At 45.3% G+C, this 27,202-nt stretch overlaps 1 protein-coding gene across 1 annotated transcript in view; it reads left to right on the forward strand.

Annotated features, from left to right (window-relative positions):
• The window catches only part of ADAP1 (ArfGAP with dual PH domains 1), a 125,840-nt gene extending 102,928 nt beyond the window's left edge, over positions 1–22,912 (forward strand). Inside the window, 8 exon segments of the mRNA XM_040440686.1 lie at positions 381–449; positions 451–477; positions 11,176–11,326; positions 13,755–13,838; positions 14,037–14,099; positions 16,172–16,243; positions 17,258–17,486; positions 21,618–22,912. Coding sequence (XP_040296620.1) covers positions 381–449; positions 451–477; positions 11,176–11,326; positions 13,755–13,838; positions 14,037–14,099; positions 16,172–16,243; positions 17,258–17,486; positions 21,618–21,646 — 724 coding nt within the window. The 3' untranslated portion in view covers positions 21,647–22,912.
• The last annotated feature ends 4,290 nt before the right edge of the window (positions 22,913–27,202 follow it).

Raw genomic sequence — 27,202 nt, forward strand, 5'->3', positions numbered from 1 at the left:
GCCAGGGACAGTCTAACTGCTGGAAATGTAAAATGGCAGCCCGCAGGTAAAGAAAAGGGGTTTCTGTTTCCAAAAATTATATTTTTTGAAGAGGGTAGAGAGTGTTTTTAAAGCTGAGGTCCTCAGTCACCATTGCAGAGCTTCCATGCTGGGAGTTGTAGTCTGGCAGCGCCTGCAAGGCCTCTGGGCGAGGATCCCTGCTTTACACTATGTGATTGATCGGCGTGCGGCTCGGTAATAAGTGCCATACATAAATCATGTTCTGACTTTGTCCTTTTGCCAAGACTCTGAGGAGTCGAGCGCCGCATCCCACGTCAGGGGTGATTGATCTGGAGACGGAAAAGCTGATGTTTTCCCTTTTTTTCTTGCAGGTTACCGAGAAGATTACTGTGGAAGAGGGGACGTGACAACGGACAGTTTCTCAGCAGGAAGTTTGTGCTTTCAGAAAGGAGGAGCACTCAAATATTTTAATAAAAAATGACGTAAGTAGATCTTTATCTGTCTGCCAAGATTTCAATTGATGACCTATGGTCGGCTTGTTTCGGGTTAGCTCCGGCCCTGGAAATAGGCGCCAAAATGAGGACCTATACTGGGGATCCTGTCATCTGATTGGTCAGTTAGGTAGCAGATTGTGCCTGATCCCAACCTCTGCACCCTACATTGCCATCCAGGTCTATAGAGAGCCACTGGAGAGAGTATTACTATACCTGAATATGTGCAGTGCAACAGGGGTCCACCCCCGAGGAGTCAAGATTCATGTTTGGGACGATTTCTAAGTGTAATAATTTGGAATATTTGCGAATCCCCCATCTTGCTGCTCAGTGTAACCTGTGCTCCTAAATGCAAGAATATACTTGCTTTATGTGTCCATAAGTGTTTTGCGGTCTGCAATTGGGATCCGTAAAACATGGAGACCAGCTTTGTGCGTTCCGCATTTTGCGACCACACATGGCTTTCCCTATGATAGAAATGCCTGTTCTTGTCTGCGATTGTGGACAAGAATAGGACATGCTCTATTTTTTGCAGGGCTGCGGAACGGAACTACGGATGTCTTCGGCACACGGTGTGCTTTTGTGGCAAACTGGTTAGTTCCTGCTGCTGCTTATTAACCTCGCGTTGCTGCAGGTTTGTCTCTCGCTGCTGCAGGTTAGCCTCCATGAGGGCCTTCACAACAGCCTCCATTTTGTTGTGGGGCACTGGTTGTAATTGTAATAGAGCTGGTTTAATGTACGACATACAACCGTGCCTGAAAAATGCAGAAACCAAAAATATCGGTGTTCACACCAGCCTCACTGCTCTTTCCCCGTCCTCGCCAATTGGGGGTTTCTCTTGGTAGATGGGGTAAGCGGGCGCAGTACAGAGGCAAAAATACAAGTTCTTAACTCAAACGTCAGTGTTTATTCACACTTGAGGCAATTGCACAAAACAGCACGGAAACTTTCCATTGTGTGTGAATTAACACCAAGACTGCAAAGTTCATATAACACAAGTCACCTTGCTGGCAGTTCTGCCTCCAGTAGTCCACAGCAGGCTTTAGGGGGCCTGTTTCCCCAGCATGCGGCTCTCAGCCCTCCAGCATGGCACAAAGCCTCATATCCCAAAAACAGAGACTCAGCTACTAAACCCAGCTGCCTATTTAAGGACAGCCAGGTGCTGCCAAACCTGCACTTAAACTCTGGTCCGGTATTTGACCTCACCTGGCTGGAACCAGCCCAGCCGCACATGTTGGGAGGAGAATACCTGCCTTTCCAAAGAAAACCCCTCGCTGTGTCACTATATATATATATATATATATATATATATATATATATATATAAAAATATATATATAGTTAAATAGTTAATATGGTTGAAAAAAGACATAAGTCCATCAAGTTCAACCAAGGGATAGGTGGGGACGCGAATTCCAGAAGAAAGTGAGACTCAGATTTCTACACGTTTTCATAAGCATTTATGTTTTTTACTTTTAAGAATTTGTCTAAACCCTTTTTGAAACTGTCCACTGTTCCTGCTGTGACCACGTCCTGAGGAAGTCTATTCCACAGATTCACAGTTCTAACAGTAAAGAAGCTTTGACGCTTCTGGAGACTGAACTTTTTCCTCTCCAATCGGAGGCAGTGCCCTCTTGTCTTTTGAGCACATTTTACATGGAACAGTTTTTCGCTGTATTTTTTGTACGGCCCATTTATATATTTATATAGGTTAATCATTTCCCCCTTAGACGTCTTTTCTCAAGACTAAATAATTCAATTCTTTTAATCTTTCTTCATAACTAAGAACCCTCCATTCCCCTTATCATTTTAGTCGCTCTCCAGCTGCAGAGCGTCCTTTCTATGGACTGGTGCCCAGACCTGGACTGCATATTCCAGATGAGGCCGCACTAATGCTTTGTAAGTGGTAATATCACATCCCTCCCCCGCGAGTCCATGCCTCGTTTAATGCATGACAATATCCTGGTGGCCTTAGAAGCAGCTGATTGACATTGTATGCTGTAATTTAATCTACCATCCACAAGGACACCCAAATCCTGCCTATTTAAGGACAGCCAGGGGCTACCAAAACCTGGACCGGTACATATATATATATATATATATATATATATATTGTGACACAGTGAGGGGTTGTGTCTGGCAAGGCAGGTATTTTCCTCCCAGCATGCGCGGCTGGGCTGGTTTCCAGCCAGGTGAGGTCAAATACCGGACCGGAGCTTAAGTGCCGGTCCGGGTTTTGGCAGAAGCTGGCTGTCCTTAAATAGGCAGCGGGGCTCAGCAGAGATGTCTCTGTTTTGGGATCTGAGGCTTTGTGCCGTGCTGGAGGGCTGAGAGCCGCACTCTGGGGAAACAGGCCCCCTAAAGCCTGCTGTGGACTACTGGAGGCAGAACTGCCAGCAAGGTGACTTGTGTTATGTGAACTTTTCATTGTGTGTGAATTAACACCAAGACTGCAATGTTACGTGCTGTTTTGTACAATTGCCCCAAGTGTGAATAAACACTGACGTTTGAGTTAAGAACTTGTATTTTGCCTCTGTACTGCGCCCGCTTACCCTATCTACCAGAGCGGAACCCCAGAACGGGTATATGTAGCACACGTCTGCCTCTTGCTTTACATACCAGTGGAATCGCTCCGCTTGATGCCCGAGCTTACGTAGATGTTTCTAGAGGGCATAAATCTGTCTTCTGCTCGCAGACAGTTGGCACGCTGCTCCGTGAGCTGGAGGCTGGCAGCTTCATAGCTTGGGTACAGTGCCAGATCCACACGGTAACTTTCTGTATCCGTGTAGTTAATTTTAATACCTGGCTCTCCCCTTCCCCTCCCCCCCACCTTTTAAGTTTCACAGGATGTACTGACGGTCTCAGGTCCATGGTGCTGTCCGAACAAATACTTATCGGACAAATGGGATTTCTATTGTCCAAATAAATTTTTTCCTTTCCCCAGAGATAAGCGGCTGCCTGGTAGCCGCTGATCTCACTCTAGAAATAATATGCTTTCTTGGTCAACTCAAACAAGCATTTTTATGGTGGAAAAGTACCAAAAGGAGCTGCCACCCTGTTGGCGGCTTTACAGTACCACATGAATCTCCAAGTCCAGTGGCTGTATTAGTGTATGGCCACACAGTGCAGCTCCGCTGTGCAAAAATCCGACACCGCAAAAAAACACTAGAAATGGGTTGGTTTTTGCAGCGGCATTACTGCCGGGATCACATTGCAAAGTGTGTAAACTGTGGACTAAATTGCCATTAAAGGGGTTATGCCATGACTGATGTGACAAATTAAAATCAGACAGCTTGGGAGGGGGGGGGGGGGGTAGGAGTGTCCTTTCTGCTGCAGCTCTTTCCTCTATCACAGTTCAGGGACAGCTCTTTGTCATAGCTCAGGGGCATGTCATTTCTACTGCATTGCTCTCCCTATCACAGCTCGGCAGAGGTGTCTTTTCTGCTGCAGCCCTCTCCCTATGACAGCTCAGGGGGCGTGTCCTTTCTGCTGCAGTCCTCTCCCTATTACTGCTCAGGGGGCGTGTGTGTTTTTTGCTGCAACTTTCTCTATCCTAGCTCAGGGGGCGTGTCCTTTCTCAGGTTGGCATGTCCTTTCTGCTGCAGCTCTCTCCCTGTAAAGCCTCATTCACACGTCAGTGTTTTCCCATCAATGATTGTGAGCCAAAACTAGGACTGGAGCCTCCACAGAGATCAGGTATAAGGGAAAGATCTGCTCCTTTTCTGTGTTTAGAGCCGCACCTGGTTTTGGCTCAAAATCACTGATGGAAATCACTGACATGTGAATAAGACCTCATGCACACGGCCGCACGGCATCATTGGTTGCTATGACGCCGTGCGCTTCATGCCGCCGCTGCTGTACAGTGATACGCTGGTATGATCTATACGCCGTGCGCTCCTGCTGTCAGCAGGAATCCCGGCCGGGTTACCACGGACCGCTCTCGGCCGCGGAACACGGCCGTGTGCATGAGGCCTAAGGCTTAACTGTCACAGCTTCTCACAATAGATATGGCTGGGGAAAGTTGAAGGATGAAACCCAACATGTGCGACCACCTCAGTAGGTGGACGTGCACATTACTATACAGAGCAAACACCAGGGGGCGCCATCATAATGAAGTAACGAGAATGTCTGGCAACTAGAGCATTTTTGTGACAGAAAGTAAATGACAACAGTAACTCGTAAGTATTCACCCCCTGACTTTTTTTCATGTTTTGGTGCCTCACAACCTGGAATTTACATTGTTGATTGTTTGAGGATTTGCATCATTTAATTTACAGAACATGCCAACAACTTTGAAAAAGTTTTTTTATTTTTTATTGTGAAGTGAACAACAAATAAGACAAAATAACAGAAAAGGTCAATGTGCATAACTATTCACCCCCTAAAGTCAATACTTTGTAGAGTCACCTTTTGCGGCAATCACAGCTCATAGTCGCTCTGGATAAGTCTCTATGAGCAGTCGCCACATCTTACCACTGGGGTTTTTGCCCATTCCTCCTTGCAAAACTGATCCAGCTCCTTCAAGTTGGATGGTTTGCGCTTGTGAACAGTAATCTTTAAAGGGGTATTCCCCATCTTAGACAATGGGGCATATCGCTAGGATCTGCCCCCATTGTCTGATAGGTGCGGGTCCCACCGCTGGGACCCGCACCTATATCAAGAATGGAGTGGGGAGCGCTGTGGCTGGAGGACCCCAGATTTCCCGGGGTCCATCCACCACCAAGCGCTAAACCCCGCCTCTCCAATAGAAGTGATTGATTAATTTCTATGGGACAGACGGCAATAGCCGAGCCAGCGCTCGGCTATTTTCGGCGGCCCCATAGAAATCAATGGAGGGAGGCTGCGCATGCGCAGTGCGCTCTCCTTCACTTTCGGGGCTCCGGTCTTGATAAAGGTGCGGGTCCCAGCGGTGGGACCCGCACCTATAAGACAATGAGGGCATATCCTAGCGATATGCCCCCATTGTCTGAGATGGGAAAAGCCCTTTAGGCCTGACCACAGATTTTCTATTGGATGGAGATCTGGGCTGTGACTCGGCCATTCCAACACATTTACATGTTTCCCCTTAAACCAAGTGTTGCCTTAGCCGTGTGTTCGGGGTCATTGTCCTGCTGGAAGGTGAACCTCCGTCCGAGCCTCAGATCACGCACAGAGTGGTACAGGTTTTGCTCAAGAATATCCCTGTATTTAGCACCATCCATCTTTCCCTCAACTCTGACCAGTTTCCCAGTCCCCCCAGTATGATGCTGCCACCACCATGTCTCACTGTGTGGATGGTGTTCTTTGGGTGATGTGATGTGTTGGGTTTGCGCCAGACAAAGGGTTTTCTTTGATGGCCGAAAAGTTTAATTTTAGTCTCATCAGACCAGAGCTCCTTCCTCCATACATTTTGGGAGTCTCCCACATGCCTATTCGCAAACTCACAACGTGCCTTTTTTGTTGTTGAAAGTAATGTCTTTCTTCTGGCCACTCTGCCATAAAGCCCAACTCTGTGGAGCGTACGGCTTATTGTCGTCCTATGTACAGATACTCCAGTCTCTACTGTGGAACTCTGCAGCTCCTCCAGGGGTACCCTAGGTCTCTGTGCTGCCTCTCTGATTAATGCCCTCCTTGCCCGGTCCGTGAGTTTTGGTGGGCGGCCGTCTCTGGCAGGTTTGCTGTTGTGCCATGTTCTTTCCATTTGGTTATGATAGATTTGATGGTGCTCCTGGGGATCATCAAAGATTTGGATATTTTTTTATAACCTAACCCTGACTTGTACTTCTCAACAACATTGTCCCTTACTTGTTTGGAGAGTTCCTTGGTCTTTATGGCAGTGTTCGGTTAGTAATGCCTCTTGCTTAGGTGTTGCAGCTTCTTGGGCCTTTCAAAAAAAGGTGTGTATATGTAATGACAGATCATGTGACACTTAGATTGCACACAGGTGACATCATTTCACTAATTATGTGACTTCTGAAGGTAATTGGTTGCACCAGAGCTTTTTATGGGCTTCCTAACAAAGGGGGTGAATACATACGCACCTGCCAATTTTCTGTTTTCTATTTCTGAACAATAGTTTTATTTATATATTTTTCTCATTTCACTTCACCGACTTAGACTATTGTGTTCTGATCCATCACATAAAATTCAGATTAACAAAACATTGAACTTAAAAGAAACCTGTCACCTGGATTTTGGGCATAGAGCTGAGGACATGGGCTGCTAGATGGCCAATAGCACATCCCCAATACCCAGTCCCCATAGCTCTGTGTGCTTTTATTGTGTCAAAAAACTATTTTATATATATGTAAATGAGGCAAGAAAGAAGCCCAAGGAGCTGTTACTAACATTCCCGGAGCCCAGCCACGCCCACTCTGAAGGAGCCCAGCACCGCCCCGCATCCTTCGAATCTGATCCTTGCTCCCCGACGTCACAAAGCTAGAGCGCCGTAATCTTGCGATGCGTGAGATAGCGCATGCGCAGTGTCGGCATAGTGTTCCTTCACTGTGCTGGCATCACCCTCAGGGGAAGGAACTGCGCATGCGCTAGCTCGTGCATCGCAAAATTAAGGCGCTCTAGATTTGTGACATCGGGGAGCAAGGAGGAGATTGGGAGGATGCGGGGCGGAGCTGTGCTCCTTCACAGTGGGCGGAGCTGTGCTCCTTCACAGTGGGCGTGGCCGGGCTCAGAGTCAGAGAACGCTGGACTCATCTCTGAAGCATGGAGGAGACAGGACTCATCTCAGGTTCATTTACATACAGTACAGACCAAAAGTTTGGACACACCTTCTCATTCAAAGAGTTTTCTTTATTTTCATGACTATGAAAATTGTAGATTCACACTGAAGGCATCAAAACTATGAATTAACACATGTGGAATTATATACATAACAAACAAGTGTGAAACAACTGAAAATATGTCATATTCTAGGTTCTTCAAAGTAGCCACCTTTTGCTCTGATTACTGCTTTGCACACTCTTGGCATTCTCTTGATGAGCTTCAAGAGGTAGTCCCCTGAAATGGTTTTCACTTCACAGGTGTGCCCTGTCAGGTTTAATAAGTGGGATTTCTTGCCTTATAAATGGGGTTGGGACCATCAGTTGTGTTGAGAAGTCAGGTCGATACACAGCTGATAGTCCTACTGAATAGACTGTTAGAATTTGTATTATGGCAAGAAAAAAGCAGCTAAGTAAAGAAAAAACGAGTGGCCATCATTACTTTAAGAAATTAAGGTCAGTCAGTCAGCCGAAAAATTGGGAAAACTTTGAAAGTAAGGGCTATTTGACCATGAAGGAGAGTGATGGGGTGCTGCGCCAGATGACCTGGCCTCCACAGTCACCGGACCTGAACCCAATCGAGATGGTTTGGAGTGAGCTGGACCGCAGAGTGAAGGCAAAAGGGCCAACAAGTGCTAAGCATCTCTGGGAACTCCTTCAAGACTGTTGGAAGACCATTTCAGGGGACTAACTCTTTAAGCTCATCAAGAGAATGCCAAGAGTGTGCAAAGCAGTAATCAAAGCAAAAGGTGGCTACTTTGAAGAACCTAGAATATGACATATTTTCAGTTGTTTCACACTTGTTTGTTATGTATATAATTCCACATGTGTTAATTCATAGTTTTGATGCCTTCATAGTCATGAAAATAAAGAAAACTCTTTGAATGAGAAGGTGTGTCCAAACTTTTGGTCTGTACTGTATATATATAAAATCATTTTTTTTTACACAATAAAAGCACACAGAGCTATGGGGACTGGGTATTACAGATGAGCTAGCGGTGATCTAGCAGCCCATGTCCTCAGCTCTATACCCAAAATCCAGATGACAGGTTCCCTTTAAGGCTGTAATGTAACAAAATACGAAAAAAGTCAAGGCGGTGAATACTTTTGTAAGGCACTGTATATTAGAATAACAGTTAATGGGGGCACATCCCCTTTAACCACTTCCCGACCGCCCATTGACTATAAACGTCCTGGGCACCCACGGTTTTTCTCTGATCGGGACTTTCTGAACATCCTTTCAGAGATGGCAGCTGCACGCTAAACATGCAGCTGCCGAGCAGGGGCCCCCTGTCAGTGACAGCAGGGCACCTGGGTGTCCCTGCCTTCTAGATTTTTTGTTAGCTCACCTCTCAAAAACATAATGTTAATCAATCAAAAAGTCGTATGTAATTCAAAATGGTAGCAATAAAAATGTCACCTCATCCCGCAAAAAATGAGCCCCCACACAAGACCATAGCCAGAAAAATAAAAATAAATATGGCTCTAACAAAATTGCAACACAAAAACATGATTTTTTTTCTAAAAATACTTATTGTGTAAAACGTAAAAAAATAAATAAAAAATAAACATATTTGCTATCACCGCGTCCGTAACAATTGCCTCTACAAAAATATCACATGATCTACCCCATCAAGTGAACGGTGTAAAAAACAAATAAAAATTACGGTATGCCAAAACAGCTTTTTTTAATCACCTCACAAAAAACACAATATCAATCTATCAAAAAGTCATATGTACCCCAAAATGGTAGCAGTAATAACGTCACCTCTTCCCACAAAAAACAAGCCCTCACACGAGACTATAGCCAGAAAAATGAAAAAAAATCTGGCTCTAAGAAAATGGCAACACAAAAACATAATTTTTTCTCAAAAAATGTTTTTATTGTGTAAAACGTAAAAAAAAACAAAAAAAACTAGACATATTTGGTATCGTTGCGTTCGTAATGACTGGATCTATAAAAATATCACATGATCTACCACATCAAGTAAACGGTATAAAAAAAAATAATGACTCCAAACAACCTTTTTTGTGACTTCACCTCCCAAAATATGAGATAAAAAGCAACCAGAAAGTCAAATGTACCCCAAAATGGTGCCAATAAAAACTACAGCCTGTGTCCCACTAAATAAGCCCTCACACAGTTCATTCAAAAAAAAAAAGTTATCGCTCTTAAAAACCATGACAGAAAATTCCATGTTAGAAAATTGAGATGCCGCTCCTTCCCTTCTGAGCCCTGTATTAAAAATTCTATGAAACACCTGTTGAGTGAAGTGCTTGCTACACCCCTTAAAAATTCCTTGGATGGTGTAGTTTACAAAATGTGGTCACTTTTTGGGGGGTTTTCACTGTGGGGATACCTCAGGGTCTCTTCAAATGCAACATGGTGGCCAAAGACCATTCCAGCAAAATCAGCCCTCCAAAAACCATATGGCGCTCCTTGCCTTCTGTGCCCTGTCGTGTGCCCAAACAGCGGTATACGACCACATATGGGGTGTTTCTGCAAACTGCAGAATCAGGGTAATATATATTGAGGTTTGTTTTGTGGTTAACCCTTGATGTGTTCCAGGAAAAAAATGATTAAAATGGAAAATCTGCTAAATAAAAAGTGAATTTTATTCTATTGCTTCTATTTTGCTTTAATTCCTATGGAATATCTAATGGGTTACCAACATTTCTAAAACCAGTTTTGAATAGTTTGAGGAGTGTCGTTTCTAAAATGGGGTCATTTATGGGTTGGTTCGATTATGTAAGCCCCACAAAGTGACTTCAGAACTGAACTGGTCCTTAAAAAAGTTGACTTTGGAAATTTTCCTAAAAATTTCAAAAATTGCTTCTAAAATTCTAAACCTTCTAACGTCCTAAAAGAATAAAATTACATTACCAAAATGATGACAACATAAAGTAGACATATGGGGAATGTTAATTAATGAATATTTTATAAGGCATCACTATCTGTCTTAAAAGCAGAGATTCAAATTTAGAAAACAGTGAATTTTTCATATTTTTGTTAACTTTTGGATTTTTTTTTAATAAATAAAGGTAAAACATATTGACTCAAATTTATCACTGTCATAAAGTACAATGTGTCACGAGAAAACAATCTCTGAATGGCTTGGATAAGTAAAAGTGTTCCAAAGTTATTACCACATAAAGTGACACTTGTCAGATTTGCAAAATTAGGCCTGGTCAGGAAGTGGTTAAGGTTAGTTAGGGTCCATTCACACGTCCGTGAATGTGTCCGCACCTGTTCCGTAATTCTGTGGAACGGGTGCGGACCCATTAATTCTCTATGGGGACGGAATGGTTGTGGAGAGCACACTATGTGCTGTCCGCATCCGCATTTCCGGAGCGCAGCCCCATCTTCCAGTCCGCGGCTCCGGAAAAAATAGAACATGTCCTATTCTTGCCCGCAATTGCGGACAAGAATAGGCAGTTCTATGGGGGTGCCGGCCGGGTGTATTGCGAATCCGCAATACACTACGGACGTGTGAATGGACCCTTAGAGATGCCCTTTATTGCAGTAAAGGGACAGGTATTATATTTATAGACTGCAGCGTGACAGACCAATGACGTCAGTGACTGCAGTGGACGGGAGACGATCCTAGGAGCCATACTTCCCCTTCTGTCATTGCCAATGACAATGGCTTTGTGATGCTACATCAGTATAGGCACAGTGCCCTTGACTGGGGGTAAACGTGTGTGATCAGCGCACAGACAGCACTGCTATGTCTCTGCCACCTACCACATCTGACAGACCTGCAGTGACTTATATACAGAGAGGAGGTGACGCCCCCCAGAGACCATGTAATACTTAGATGGCCGTCTGTCCCCCGCCATATTACATGCCGCCTTACACCCCCTCAAGGGATATTGCTATATGGTCTTAGATGAGAATGTGACAGGTAAGTGACTGAATGTGTGTGTTTTTCAGGCGAAAGAGCCCAAAGCGGTCATAAAGATTGAGCATTTAAACGCCACCTTCCAGCCGGCCAAAATAGGGAACCCCAACGGCCTGCAGATCACCTACCTACGGGACAACAGCACTAGGAATATCTTTCTGTACCATGAAGATGGCAAGGTGGGTGATCCGACTGGAGTGTGGGGGGCGTAGAATAAAATAGCCTAAAATAAGAGACAAAGCACGGTCATCAATGGAGGTGCAGCTTTGGCTTGGAGACACTTTAAAGGGCCTTTCCAAATTTTTTTTCACTGATGACCAATATCTGATTGGTGGGGGTCCACCCGCCGATCAGCAGTTTCAGAAGGCAATGGCACTTGCATTAGCGCCGCGGCCTTCTCCCAGCTCACCGTACATGGTGTGATCTGCGCCTAGGCCATGTGACCGATGAACATGATGTCACATGGCGTAGGAGAAGGCCATGGCACTACTTTGAGTGCCACTGCCTTCTCAAACAGCTGATCGGTGGGAGCCCCAGGTGTCGGACCCCCACCAATCAGATTCTGATTTCCTATCCAGAGCGCAGTGCCACCTGCAGTCCCACACCTGTCCATAGCTTGTGTGCGGTGTTGCACTTCAGCCCTATTCACTTATAAGGAGCTGAGCTGCAATACCACACACAACCTGTGGACAGATGGGGCGCTGTTTTGTAAGAACCCATGTGTTTCCTCTCCTGTACAACCCCTTTTAGGGTATATTTACATGGGACCGCACAGTTAAAGAGGACCTCTCACCTCTCCTGACAAGTAGTTACTAAAACAGACATGTCAGGAGAAGGGGCAGCTCCTCTTTAATGCCGCATTTACACGTCTGTGTCAGTGCTGAAATCCATGATGAGATGGTTAGTAATTGATTTGTGAAGATTTCAGTGATGGATCCATGTTTGGTCCTTGTGTCCGTTTTTTGCTCTCCATGTGTCACCCGTGTTCCTCTGACTTTCAGAGCATCTCCTTTTAATAGTCCGTGAAACACGGATGGCATCCGTGTTGCGTCCGTGTTTTTCATGCGGACCGCATTTTCGGATCCGCAATACACTGGCGCCGTTTCGTGGGCATTCCGCATCACGGATGTGGACCCATTCACTTCAATGGGTCTGCACATCCGGAGATACCGAAAACCACGGAAGCACTACGAAGTGCTTCCGTGGGGTTTCGTCCCGTACTTCCGTTCCGGAAAAAGATAGACCATGTCCTATCTTTTTGCGGAACGAGCAGATCGCGGACCCATTAAGGTGAATGGGTCCGTGATCTGCTGCGGCTGTTCGCGCATTGCGGCCCGCAGCACGGCCACGGGGCTCACCATGTTCGTGTGCAGGAGGCCTTAAACAGTGGACACACATTAAAATGAACGGGTCCGTGGAGAACATAGACAGCACACGTCCGTGAATCACGTGTGAATGAGGCCTAATGATACATTGCTGGACCGGACCTCACTCTCAGGGTTCATGCACACCACCGTATGTATTTTGCAGTCCGCGAAAAACGGATCCGCAAAAAATACGGATGACATCCGTGTGCATTACGTATTTTGCGGAACCGAACAGCTGGCCCCTAATAGAACAGTCCTATCCTTCTCCGTAATGCGGACAATAATAGGACATGTTCTATTTTTTTGCGGAACGGAAATACAGACATATGGAAACGGAATGCACACGGAGTTACCGTTTTTTTTTTTGCGGACCCGTTGAAATGAATGGTTCCGCATACGGTCCGCAAAAAAAACCTGAATGGAAATGGAAAGAAAATATGTTCGTGTGCATGAGCCCTCAGGCTGTGTTCACACTGTGTTCTGTTATAAACGGAAATCGTGTCGCAGAGGCAGATTCATCACACGATGCACACAAACCCCATTCACTTATAATGGGATGCACCCGGGGTCCATCATGGCGTCTGCACGCTGCGCTATTATTCCCATCAAATCAGGAGCCGCTAATGGTGGCGTGCACCCAAATTTACTTAGCAGCACCCTGCCCGAGTGTGCGACCCCCCCTCCGCTGACATCCATCACAGCCCCTATTAGGACTCTCTTTTACAATCCCTTTAACGATCCACATTGGAGGCGAGCAATCAGTCCATGGCAGAACGCGGTGTAAAGGAAAACTGGCTTAGTTGCCCATAGCAACCAGATTTTTACACCAGTTTTGATAAATCTACCCCAAAAACAGAATATCATGTTATATCCGGAAATATCCGAGATCCATTCCACTATAGCGAGCCGGCTGCTGTCATGAGGGACGTGTAGGTGCAGCTGTCGGAGAAAGCAGAAGTCATGAGACGTTAGTAATGGATCTTGATGCCTTTTGCCCTTTCGTATGACTTGTAATCAGCGAAACGAATGGAGGGCTGGCCACCAGGCACCTGTCTAGGGCGTAGCCGCTGGGAGTTGTCCTGTTGCTATAACAGCTCCCAGATGACAAGGCTCCTGACTTCAGGGCTGGCAGGCTGCTGCCACCTAGTGGCCATAGGGCAGTACTGCATGCAGACTCAGGTCTTCGGAACGATTTTTGCTTTGACTAACTTGACATTTTTGTCTTTTATTCACCTTGTAGGAAATCGTCGATTGGTTCAATGCTATCCGAGCGGCACGGTTTCACTACTTACAGGTGGCTTATCCCATCGCCGTCGATGTCGATGTGAGTTTATCATTTTATTTTGGTCGTAGCCAGAGAATTGTCCCAGAAATATGAATGTATGGGGAATAAAGGGATTCAATTGATGGGTTCTCTGAAAGAAGCATGTAATGTAAGATATGGATACGGCACGTCATTTGGTGGACCCCTTCTCCCTGACGTCGCCATATCTGTGATTTATTCCGTTTTTTTTCCTGCTAGTTGGTGCCAAAGCTGACCAGGAACTTCCTCAAACAGGGATATATGGAAAAGACGGGGCCAAAGGTAAGAAATATGGAATAAAGGGAACCTGTCACCATGAAATGCGGTGCAGTCTGCAGGCAGCACATAGAGCAGGAGGAGCGGAGCAGAGGGATATACGGTTTTACGGGGAAAGAGTCAGTAAAACTTGTAATTTATGCTTTTTATACAGATTGCACTGCATTTTCTGGTGACAGGTCCTCTTTAAGCCTCAGACGGATTCTAATGGAAAGAGCCATTGAATCTCACAAGCAAGTGAAAAAATAAAAAGAAATACATTTCCAATAGTCCAACAACAGATGGTCCAGAAAGACGAGCCATGCGCGGCCGGATCCTGCAGCTGCTGCGTTATATGGTCACAGTATGGCGCTTATTGTAGGAGAGAAAGCTATCAGGGCTCCTCACAAGCTCCTAACCAGACAGAGAGGCTTTCCACAACCGCAAGAAACCAGACCCACACGGGACTATGGGGTTCTGCCTGGCACCGTCGGCATGGGTTAATAGTACAGATTAGGATGCGGATGTGGCCACTGTATGTTTGAGCCACTACAGTTGCTCCTCAGCGCGCTCTGGTATATACTGATAGATACAGTGGACGGCTGCGGTGCAGGTTCCTCCAAGTTCTGTCTGCTTGACGATGTTCTTGGCCATTGATCAAGTGATGTGAAGCATGCCTTTTTTTTTTTTTATCTCTGGGGGATGTTCTTTTTCATTGTTCTTTGCCATTAAAGGAATTATCCCACAATTAATGAGAAAAATAAAAATACGATATCAAATAGTACATGGCAATAGCTTTCTAACAAATCTAGAACCAGCCCTGCACCTCACATGGACCCAGAGATCTCCCCATTAATTGCTCCAATTGCTCTGCTAGATTTATATCAAGCTGTCAGCTTAGGGGCTGCATCCTTTCTCAGGGGTGATCTGCTGCAGCTCTCTCCCTATCACAGCTCAGGGAGCATGCCCTTTCTCAGGGGTGTTCTGCTGTATCTCTCTCCCTATCACAGCTCAGGGAGCGTGCCCTTTCTCAGGGGTGTTCTGCTTCATCTCTCTCCTTATCACAGCTCAGGGGGTGTGCCCTTTCTCAGGGGTATTCTGCTGCAGTTCTCTCCTTATCACAGCTCAGGGGGTGTGCCCTTTCTCAGGGGTGTTCTGCTGCAGTTCTCTCCTTATCACAGCTCAGGGGGTGTGCCCTTTCTCAGGGGTGTTCTGCTTCATCTCTCTCCTTATCACAGCTCAGGGGGTGTGCCCTTTCTCAGGGGTATTCTGCTGCAGTTCTCTCCCTATCACAGCTCAGGGAGCGTGCCCTTTCTCAGGGGTGTTCTGCTGCATCTCTCTGCTGCATCTCTCTCCCTATCACAGCTCAGGGAGCGTGCCCTTTCTCAGGGGTGTTCTGCTGCATCTCTCCCTATCACAGCCCAGAAGGCGTGCCTCTTCTCAGGGGTGTTCTGCTTTAGCTCTCTCCCTATCACAGCTCTGGGAGCATGCCCTTTTTCAGGGGGTGATCTGCTGCAGCTCTCTCCCTATCACAGCCCGGGGAGCGTGCCTCTTCTCAGGGGTGTTCTGCTGCAGTTCTCTCCCTATCACAGCTCTGGGAGCGTGCCCTTTTTCAGGGGGTCATCTGCTGCAGCTCTCTCCCTATCACAGCCCAGGGGGCGTGCCTTTTCTCAGTGGGAGTTCTAAGGTCTCAGCCACCAGAGAGGCCAGAGCTTTTTCCTATAGTGTGCAAGCACGACCACCACTGATGGATTGCAGGGTGGTCGTAACGAGCAGTGTGTAATGTGATTGAAAAATGAATCCAGCCAGCAAAGGAGGCAATATGGACAATCACAATACATTAGTAAGTGGCTTGTATTAACTTTCTCTACATGATAAATGCCACTTGCTGAAGTGAGACAATATCTTTAAGGAGAAAGGATGAGAGGGGAAAACCGGGAAGAAGAAAAGTAAGTTGGGGGGGGGGGGGGGTAAAGGAGGGGGGAAAAAAGGGAAAGGAATGAAAAGGGGATTAAGGGGGGAGGAAAGAGAGATGCCAGTAGAGTGATCCTGAAGATGACTGTGGTTTTAGTGTCTGATACTCGTGTCTGTGTTCCCAGCATACAGAGGGCTTTAAGAAGAGATGGTTCACCTTGGATGACAGGAGATTAATGTACTTCAAAGATCCGATGGTAAGGATGTGAGACGGACGAGGTTCCTGTTTGCATTATCGTTAACATAGCCAAGACCGATCCGTCTTGAACACCATTGAAAGTCAACGAAGGACGGATCCGTTTCTATTGTTTTCAACGGAGGACGGATCCGTTTCTATTGTTTTCAACGGAGGACGGATCCGTTTGGCTCAGTTTCGTCAGACGGACAACAGCGTTTTGTTGTCCGCCACCAAAGCGGAATGGAGACGGATCGGAGGCAAACTGATGCATTCTGAGCGGATCCTTCTCCATTCAGAATGCATTAGGGCAAAACTGATCCGTTTTGGACCGCTTGTGAGAAAGCCCTGAACGGATCTCACGAACGGAAAGCCAAAACGCCAGTGTGAAAGTAGCCTTAGATGTAGGGGGTGCAAAGGTAGCGGACGTCCCCGTGTCCTCAGGGAGTCCGAAGACCTTTCTACCACATAAGTATTGTATATGGCACATGGTAAGCTAGGGTCTGTCACTGACATTAAAGGTTGGGGCCGGTTTGGAGAGATTGTATAATTTAAAAAAAAGTTTTTGGGGAACAGCACCACGTATGCTCATGGGCTGTGTCAGGTATTGCAGGTCAGCCATCCTGGCTTGTATTCTTTTTGCAAGACACAAAGTCCTAGTTTGGAGACGCCCCCGATCCCTTTATCATTTCATAACCAGACAGCATCTCGGTTCTGGGTGACAACTCTTGTAAGACGCACAATGGCAGCCATATTGTTAGTCACCCAGCTTTCTCGGAAGCAGATGTGACTACAAGGCTGGATTGAAGTTTGTCCAAGTTGACTTGGCTTCCGAGGAGCGTACAAGTGATCGCTTCTCCTAGGTATGGATGCTTAGTCTGGAGGAAGAGGAATACGTGGCTGTGGATATTTATTGTGCTTGTTGTACATTTTAACCCTCTTTAGTCCGGCGAGTGCGAGCTTCTCCAGCCACAGCACTCCGGCCATTGACATACTGGTATGATTGGTAAGGCTGGGCTTTGTTGTCCCCCTCCAGGATGCCTTTGCCAGAGGAGAAGTGTTTATTGGGAGCACGGAAAACAAGTATAAAGTAGAAGAAGGGCTTCCTCCCTCCACACAAGGGAACCACTGGCAGTACGGCATCACCATTACCACGCCCGACCGCAAGTTCCTGTTCACATGTGAGAGCGACACCGAGCGCACAGAGTGGATCTCTGCCTTCCAGAAAGTTCTCAACAAGCCTATGCTTCCCCAGGAGTATGCAGGTGAGAGCTCGGGTAGTTCGAAGTGATGAAAGGGTTAATGGCACGCCCAATTATCCCTGGAATTCTTGTGTGGTTAGGGTTGTCCAGGATTAGAAAAACAGCACCACACCTGTCCACAGGTTGGGTCTGGTATTGCACCCCGGTCACTTCCGTAGAACTGAGGTGCAATACCACTCTCAACCTGTGGATAGGTGCGGCGCTGTTCCTGGAAGAATGCAGCCATGTTTTTTCTAACCTTGGACAATCTGTGTAATATTTCTGGAGGTTAGAGCAGGCAAAGGGTTAATGAAGGTAGTCCAGGACAGAAAAGTGAATACTTTAACCACCTCCAGACCGCCTAACGCAGGATCGCGTTTCGGAGGTGGCAGCCCTGCGCAGAGTCACGCATATATGCGTCATCTCGCGAGACGCGAGATTTCCTGTGAACGCGCGCACACAGGCGCGCGCGCTCACAGGAACGGAAGGTAAGAGAGTGGATCTCCAGCCTGCCAGCAGCGATCGTTCGCTGGCAGGCTGGAGATGTGATTTTTTTAACCCCTAACAGGTATATTAGACGCTGTTTTGATAACAGCGTCTAATATACCTGCTACCTGGTCCTCTGGTGGTCCCCTTTGTTTGGATCGACCACCAGAGGACACAGGTAGCTCAGTAATATGTTGCACCAAGCACCACTACACTACACCCCCCCCTGTCACTTATTAACCCCTTATTCACCCTTGATCACCCTTGATCACCCCTGATCACCCCATATAGACTCCCTGATCACCCCCCTGTCATTGATTACCACCCTGTCATTGATTACCCCCCTGTAAAGCTCCATTCAGATGTCCGCATGATTTTTACGGATCCACTGATAGATGGATCGGATCCGCAAAACGCATACGGACGTCTGAATGGAGCCTTACAGGGGCGTGATCAATGACTGTGGTGATCACCCCATATAGACTCCCTGATCACCCCCCTGTCATTGATTACCCCCCTGTCATTGATCACCCTCCTGTAAAGCTCCATTCAGATGTCCGCATGATTTTTACGGATCCACTGATAGATGGATCGGATGCGCAAAACGCATACGGACGTCTGAATGGAGCCTTACAGGGGCGTGATCAATGACTGTGGTGATCACCCCATATAGACTCCCTGATCACCCCCCTGTCATTGATCACCCCCCTGTCATTGATCACCCCCCCTGTCAGGCTGCATTCAGATGTCCGTATGATTCTTACGAATCCACGGATACATGGATCGGATACGCAAAACACATACGGACATCTGAATGGAGCCTTATAGGGGGGTGATCAATGACAGGGGGGTGATCACCCCATATAGACTCCCTGATCACCCCCCTGTCATTGATCACCCCTCTGTAAGGCTCCATTCAGACATTTTTTTGGCCCAAGTTAGCGGAAATTATTATTTTTTTTCTTACAAAGTCTCATATTCCACTAACTTGTGTCAAAAAATAAAATCTCACATGAACTCACCATACCCCTCACGGAATCCAAATGCGTAAAAATTTTTAGACATTTATATTCCAGACTTCTTCTCATTCTTTAGGGCCCCTAGAATGCCAGGGCAGTATAAATAACCCACATGTGACCCCATTTCGGAAAGAAGACACCCCCAGGTATTCCGTGAGGGGCATATTGAGTCCATGAAAGATTGAAATTTTTGTCCCAAGTTAGCGGAAAGGGAGACTTTGTGAGAAAAAAATAAATAAAATCAATTTCCGCTAACTTGTGCCAAAAAAAATAAATTTCTATGAACTCGCCATGCCCCTCATTGAATACCTTGGGGTGTCTTCTTTCCAAAATGGGGTCACGTGGGGTATTTATACTGCCCTGGAATTTTAGGGGCCCTAAAGCGTGAGAAGAAGTCTGGGATCCAAATGTCTAAAAATGCCCTCATAAAAGGAATGTGGGCCCCTTTGCGCATCTAGGCTGCAAAAAAGTGTCACACATCTGGTATCGCCGTACTCAGGAGAAGTTGGGCAATGTGTTTTGGGGTGTCATTTTACATATACCCATGCTGGGTGAAATAAATATCTTGGTCAAATGCCAACTTTGTATAAAAAAATGGGAAAAGTTGTCTTTTGCCGAGATATTTCTCTCACCCAGCATGAGTATATGTAAAAAGACACCCCAAAACACATTGCCCAACTTCTCCTGAATACGGCGATACCACATGTGACACTTTTTTGCAGCCTAGGTGGGCAAAGGGGCCCACATTCCAAAGAGCACCTTTCGGATTTCACAGGTCATTTACCTACTTACCACACATTAGGGCCCCTGGAAAATGCCAGGGCAGTATAACTACCCCACAAGTGACCCCATTTTGGAAAGAAGACACCCCAAGGTATTCCGTGAGGGGCATGGCGAGTTCCTAGAATTTTATATTTTTTGTCACAAGTTAGCGGAAAATGATTTTTTTTTTTTCATTCCAAAGAGCACCTTTCGGATTTCACTGGTCAATTTTTACAGATTTTGATTTCAAACAACTTACCACACATTTGGGCCTCTAGAATGCCAGGGCAGTATAACTACCCCACAAGTGACCCCATTTTGGAAAGAAGACACCCCAAGGTATTCGCTGATGGGCATAGTGAGTTCATAGAAGTTTTTATTTTTTGTCACAAGTTAGTGGAATATGAGACTTTGTAAGAAAAAATAAATAAAAAATCATCATTTTCCGCTAACTTGTGACAAAAAATAAAAAGTTCTATGAACTCACTATGCCCATTAGCGAATACCTTAGGGTGTCTACTTTCCGAAATGGGGTCATTTGTGGGGTTTTTCTACTGTCTGGGCATTGTAGAACCTCAGGAAACATGACAGGTGCTCAGAAAGTCAGAGCTGCTTCAAAAAGCGGAAATTCACATTTTTGTACCATAGTTTGTAAACGCTATAACTTTTACCCAAACCATTTTTTTTTTTACCCAAACATTTTTTTTTTTATCAAAGACATGTAGAACAATAAATTTAGAGCAAAATTTATATATGGATGTCGTTTTTTTTGCAAAATTTTACAACTGAAAGTGAAAAATGAAATTTTTTTGCAAAAAAATCGTTAAATTTCGATTAATAACAAAAAAAGTAAAAATGTCAGCAGCAATGAAATACCACCAAATGAAAGCTCTATTAGTGAGAAGAAAAGGAGGTAAAATTCATTTGGGTGGTAAGTTGCATGACCGAGCAATAAACAGTGAAAGTAGGGTAGGTCAGAAGAGTAAAAAGTGGCCTGGTCTTTCAGGGTGTTTAAGCCATAGGGGCTGAGGTGGTTAAAGGAGTTATCCAGGAATTGATAAGGATGCCCCATTCTCAGGATAGCTCATCATTATCACATGGACGGGGGACCGAGTCCCGGCACCCCCCCTCCCCCCCCCCTACCAATCAGCTTTCCGAGCACAGTGCCGTACATTGCATAGTGGCTGTGCTTGGTATTGCAGCTCAGCTCCATTGACTTGAATGGGACTGACCTGCATCTAGGCCATGTGTCTGATGTACGATGACGTCATCGGCCTAGAAAAAGACATCTGCGCTCACGGATTGCCGGCCTCTTCTAACAGCTGATCAGCAGGGGTCACTTGTATCGATCTGATATTGATGACCTATCCAGAGGATGGTTCATCAATGTAAATTCCCGGATAACCCCTTTAATTTTAATCCCCTCGTTATGTACTGCTGCTGTCAGGGAATATGTCCACCATTGCAAATCTATCAGCGGTCCCTGCACTTGTGCGGTGCGACCCTCTGCTCTGCTCTTCGGTGAGGGGTGCCCAGGATCACTGGAGCATGCAAATTCACACGCGCGCCAGCCCCTGGCCTGGCCACCCCTCTCCAGCTACAGGGCATGTGCATGCACAGGCAAGTGCTGAACTCCGGCCCTGCAGCAGAGGTGCGAGATGGGACAACCCCTTTAATGTTTGAATTCTGTCTGTCTGCATCTGCCACTAGAGGGAGCTGAATGTCTAGGAATTATATTTATACAGCTTCTACTGATCTTCATAAATCCAAATGTGGTGAGCGCCCCCCAGTGGCGGCAGAAAGAATGTAGTCAATTATTTCAATGAATACCGAGCAGTCTAATCCCCTCTTTAATCTTATGTCTCTTTTTTTATTTTATTTTTTACAGTGGAAGCTCATTTCAAGCATAAACCATAGTGCAAGATGCTTTCCACAACTCTTTACACAAATGCACAAGGTTTACAGCAGAAGGAAAGCGCACCCCTGAAGTGAGGTGGAAAAAGGGAAAAAAAAATAACCATAATTGTGATTACAATGGCGATGAGCCTGAACCAGCTCCACTTTCTACTACAGATGTTCAGCCAGGGACTGAGCATGTCAGCATAACGTCTGTCCTAATGTCTCGTGCCATACTGTGTGTCCACCGTGATCAGATATCTAGACTGGAGGAGATGGCGACGGCGTCTCGGTCGGTGAACATTCCTTCGTTGTCCATCATGTTCTTACCATTAGATCTCGAGGCTGCACTTTTTAATGAAATGTACTGATTTTATTCCCACAAGCGGGAAACACGTTAAATACCCCAAGATGGATGAGGCATCTTCCGCCACGTGACATTTCAGTGAAGGAGACCCCTACCCCCACCATTCCTACACACACTCTGGAGCACCGTGTGTGCGGACTACAGAGGAACACGATATCAGTCAGTGAATAACCCCACCTGGCACGTGTTGGTATTTCAGCCAGAATCTAGAAATACATGTATACATCTAATAATGTATTATCCTTCATCGCTTAGGATCTTATGGTGCATCTTGCCAGAAGATTGCACTATTAAGAATTAAAGGGTTAATGAGTAGGTGATGTGTATCTATCCTTAAAGCGAAGGATATCATGTCATTTTAAGGTCCAGCTCTCGGTGCTAATTGTATATCTTTATAGCAGCAAGGGATCTATATCCTCGGAATGGGCACAGATTTAAATGAGAGAATTCTGGCTACCTGCAGCCACCACTAGGGGGAGCTTATTGCATTCTGTTTTATTATTGCATTCAAAGGATAAACAGCATGCGGTTAGCTTTTAGCTCCCCCTAGTGTTGACTTTGGGCAGTCATACAATGGATTTGGAGCTCTGTAATAGAAATATGCTGCTTCAGTCACTATAAAGAAATGAATCTGCACAGAATTCTGGGCCTTAGTTTTTGAAGAAAAAATAAAATAAAAATGCTCTAGGGTGTCCATCCACATCAAGGGATTTCTACCCACAGCACAATACATAAATTATAGACGTCACATGTAATAAATACTCGTCTCCCCTTCCTTCACCCGGATTTCCCCGCCCCCCACCCCAGTGATTTAATGAAGCCTCTGGCACCATACCTAAGTATCGGGATCGGTCACTGTAATGAAGTATTTATTTGATCCTTGCAAATTTACTGTTCGGATATAAAAAAAAAAAATCGTACACTTTATAATGAAATGATCGCTATGTAATTATCTTGATTGATTTATCTGAATATATTAGCATATTAATGAGCTGCTATTCATCAGGTAACACGTTAATTGGGGAACGGTCATTAAAAATCGTTTACTAGAAAGCCGAGTCCCCACCTAAAATATATGGATCACCAGAATGTCACTTACATAATAATGCCATTAATTATCTCGTGACGATGGCATCTGTCAGTGGGTGGGATATATTCGGCTGCCAGTGGAAGAAGAAGGATGTGGCGACTTGATGGCTGGACGACCGGGTCAGAGCATCTCCAAAACTAGCAGGTGTTGTGGGGCGTTCCCAATATGCAGTGTTCCTACCAAAAAGGACAACCAGTGAACTGTTGACGGGATCATGGACGACCCAAGGCTCATTGATGCATGTGTGAAGGCTAGCCCATCCTGTCTGATCCCATAAAAGAACTTACTGCTGGCTATGACATAAACATGTCAGGACACACGGGGTATTGCGGTATGGAGTAGTGTATAGCTGCATACTGACCCCTCTGTCTAAGGGTACATTCACACGACCGTAAGTGTCTTGCGGACTGCACATGGCCGGCGCTATATAGAGTGTCTATTCTTTGCGGACAAGAAGAATAGGACATGCTCCATATCTTTTTTTTGCGGAGCCACAGAACGGAACAACGGATGCGGACAACACTGCATCTTTTGCAGCCCCATTAAAATGAATTGGGTCGGCACCCATTCTGCAAAATTGCGAAACGGATGCGGATCCATTTATTTCGGTCATGTGAATGCACCCTAAATGGTCATATGATCTTCAGAACTGGAGCACGGAGCAATGAAAGATTGTGGCCTAGTCCAATGGATTAGGGTTTATTTTACATCATATGGACAGCCGGGTGCATGTGGGTCACTTACCTGGAGAAGGGATAGTGCCAGGATGCACTATGGGAAAAAGACAGGCCCGAGCAGGCAGTGTGATGCTCTGCTGGGGAAGCCTGAGTTTATGTGGATGTGGCATGTACCACCTACCTAAACATTGCACAGATGGCAGTGGTCTCCTTCAGTAGGAACGTGCCTCGGCCACACTGCAAAAATTTTTCAGGAATGGTTTGAGGAACTTGAATGGTGTTGACTCGGCTCCCGATCTCTCCATCCAATCAAGCATTGTCCGATCCATGAAGGCCGCACATCACAATGTACAGGACTTAAAGGAACTGCTGCTAACGTCTAGATGCCAGATACCACAGGACACCTTCAGAGGGCTTATGGAGTCCAGGGTGGCACCTGGGGGACCTACTCAACATTTGGCAGATGTTTATAATCTTATGGCAAGTGTTGTAAACCTTGTTGCTCCACCTCTACATAGTGAGCCAGATTTACTAATCCTATGGCGTAAACTTCGACAGGCTGTCTAGCCATGCTTTAAAGGGGTTGTCCGACGGCTATTGATGACGTATCTTGAAATGGCTGAATGATGGTGGGGTTGCTGGGTGCCAGACCTCCAAAGATGACTTATCCAGACGGTAGGTCGTCAATCTCTATGTCCTGGGAAAAGCCTTTAAAGCATTTTGTGCATGCAGCACCTATGCAGACCTGTGTGTCTCCATGGTTACAGACTACAAACAAACCCCCAAGTGTATTTCTTTCTGGCATACATGCCCACGAGCGCTTCTTTCTCTTGTTTAAAGTTTCAAAATTCTGTGCTCAATTTTGAAATATCTCGAGTCCAGGTGTGGTGGATTTGGTACAAAATATCTGCATATAGCTAAAAACATTTGCATGGAAATATATATGAGCCAGCTGCAAATTGTGACAGTAAAAATGATCCCCCGCACCTGGACTTCAGTGCCATTTCGGATACAGAGCTTCCATTTCAGCCACCAAGCTGAGAGCGCCTAGTAGGAGCTGTTTCATGTTATTGAGTTTAATGTATAAACTGCAGTCAGTAAGCTCCCTCTAGTGGCGACAGTAGGAAGCCACGTGTTAGCTTTTTTGATCTATACAGGGGTCCCTCAAGTTACAATATTAATTTGTTCCAGGACGACCATTGTATGTTGAAACCATTGTAACTTGAGTAATCGGTTCCAAAGTCCCAAAATGTCATCCAAGAAAATAAAGATTTAAGAAAGATAAGACAGATAAAACAAGTCCTTACATATACAGTGACAGAATTTTGAACTTAAAAAAGTCACTGTCAACATTTGTACAGTTGTGTTCAAAATAATAGCAGTCAGACATCACTAACCTGATCAATCACTGTTTTTGGTAGAAATGATATTTCTACATGGCAAATAATTTACTAGCAGGTGTAGTAGAGTAATAGAAATCCAACAGACCAAACAGTCATGACATGCGTGCTGCTGATTCTCTGTAATTCAATCACTTATTGAAAGGGGCATGTTCAAAATAATAGCAGTGTGGTGTTCAATAAGTGAGGTCATTCATTCTTTGAAAAACAGGTGGCAATTATTGCCCTTATTTAAGGAAGGAAGGCAGCAAATGTTGTACATGCGGGTTACAGTGCATTTCTCTCTGAAATTCTGAGGAAAATGGGTCGTTCCAGACATTGTTCAGAAGAACAGCGTACCTTGATTAAAAAGTTGATTGGAGAGGGGAGAACATATAAAGAAGTGCAGAAAATGATAGGCTGCTCAGAAATGATCTCAAATGCTTTAAAATGGCAACCAAAACCTGAAAGACGTGGAAGAAAGCGAAAAACTACCATTTGAATGGATAGAAGAATAGCCAAAATGGCAAGGACTCAGCCAACAATCAGCTCCAGGAAGATCAAAGAAGGTGTAAAGTTACCTGTGAGTACTGTTACTATTAGAAGACGCCTATGTGAAGCCAAGCTATCTGCAGGAAGCCCCCGCAAAGTCCTACTGTGGAAAAAAGACATGTGCTGAAGAGGTTACAATCTGCCAAAGAGCACATTGACGGCCTAAAGAGACATTCTGTGGACTGATGAAAGTAAGATTGTTCTTTTTGGGTCTAGTGGCCGGAGACAGATTCTCAGACGACCCCCAAACACTGAATTTAAGCCACAGTACACTGTGAAGACACTGAAGCATGGTGGCACAAGCATCATGATATGGGGATGTTTCTCATACTAATGTGTTGGGCCTATTTATCGCATACCAGGGATCATGGATCAGTTTGAATACATCAGAATACTTGAAGAGGTCCTGCCGCCTTATGCTGAAGAGGAAATGCCCTTGAAATGGGTGTTCCAACAAGACAACGACCCCAAACACCCCAGTAAACGTGCAACATCTTGGTTCCAGACCAACAAGATTGACGTTATGGAGTGGTCAGCCCAATCCCGGGATCTTAATCCAATAGAAAACTTGTGGGGTGACATCAAAAATGCAGTTTCAGAGGACAACCAAGAAATAGAGAAGAATTGTGGAATGTAGTCCAATCCTCCTGGGCTGGAATACCTGTTCACAGGGGACAGAAGTCGGTGACTCCGAGCAACACAGACGTCCAGCAGTTCTCAGAAACAGCGGTTATACAACTAAATATTAGTGAAGTGATTCAAAGGAAAGCAAAATCTTCAAACATTTTTCAGTTTATATAGTGAATGTTTTGATTTGTAAAGAAGAATACAAACACTGCTATTTTTTTGAACAGTCTAATCACTTTTCGTAAAAAATTTTTTTCAGGAACAACACAAATTTTATATATTTGGAATAGAATGTGTAGTGTTCCCAATGCATTTGTGTGTATGGAAATAAAAGCTATTAGAAGGATTTTGAGCTTTATAAATTTTTTCAAACACTGCTATTATTTTGAACACAACTGTATGTAATGTTCCCATAAATGCTGCAGTACCAGAACAGTTTTAGTACAGAACCTGCAGTTTTCTGCCACTTTAGGTCATATTTATCAGCTGCAAAGCAGCAAAAAGGGTGCAACTAAACAACTAATTTTTTTGTTCAGACACTGAAAACACAGGTGTATATGGATGTGATCTACGTATTATGGAGCCTGCCCCATCTTAACTTTGGCACAATTTAAACAATGTCCTTCTCAGAGCACTATTACTACATCTACCCTGCTGTGTGGTTCAAATTTTTTTTATGCCCTTTACTCTATCATTCCACAATCCGGTACATGTGACCGCACCTTCATGGGTGAGCAAGCACAGGGCAATCTGCGGGCCGGAGAATGAACCATGTTGAGATACACATCTGTCTTGTACATAGCATGTTTATACGTTGCATTCGTTTTACCTCTGGACTAGAAGATATGATTTGGGCTCAGTGTCTGTAAATTCTGCTTTATTTTG

This window comes from Bufo bufo, chromosome 7, assembly GCF_905171765.1.
Source record: "Bufo bufo chromosome 7, aBufBuf1.1, whole genome shotgun sequence".
NCBI lineage: Eukaryota > Metazoa > Chordata > Amphibia > Anura > Bufonidae > Bufo > Bufo bufo.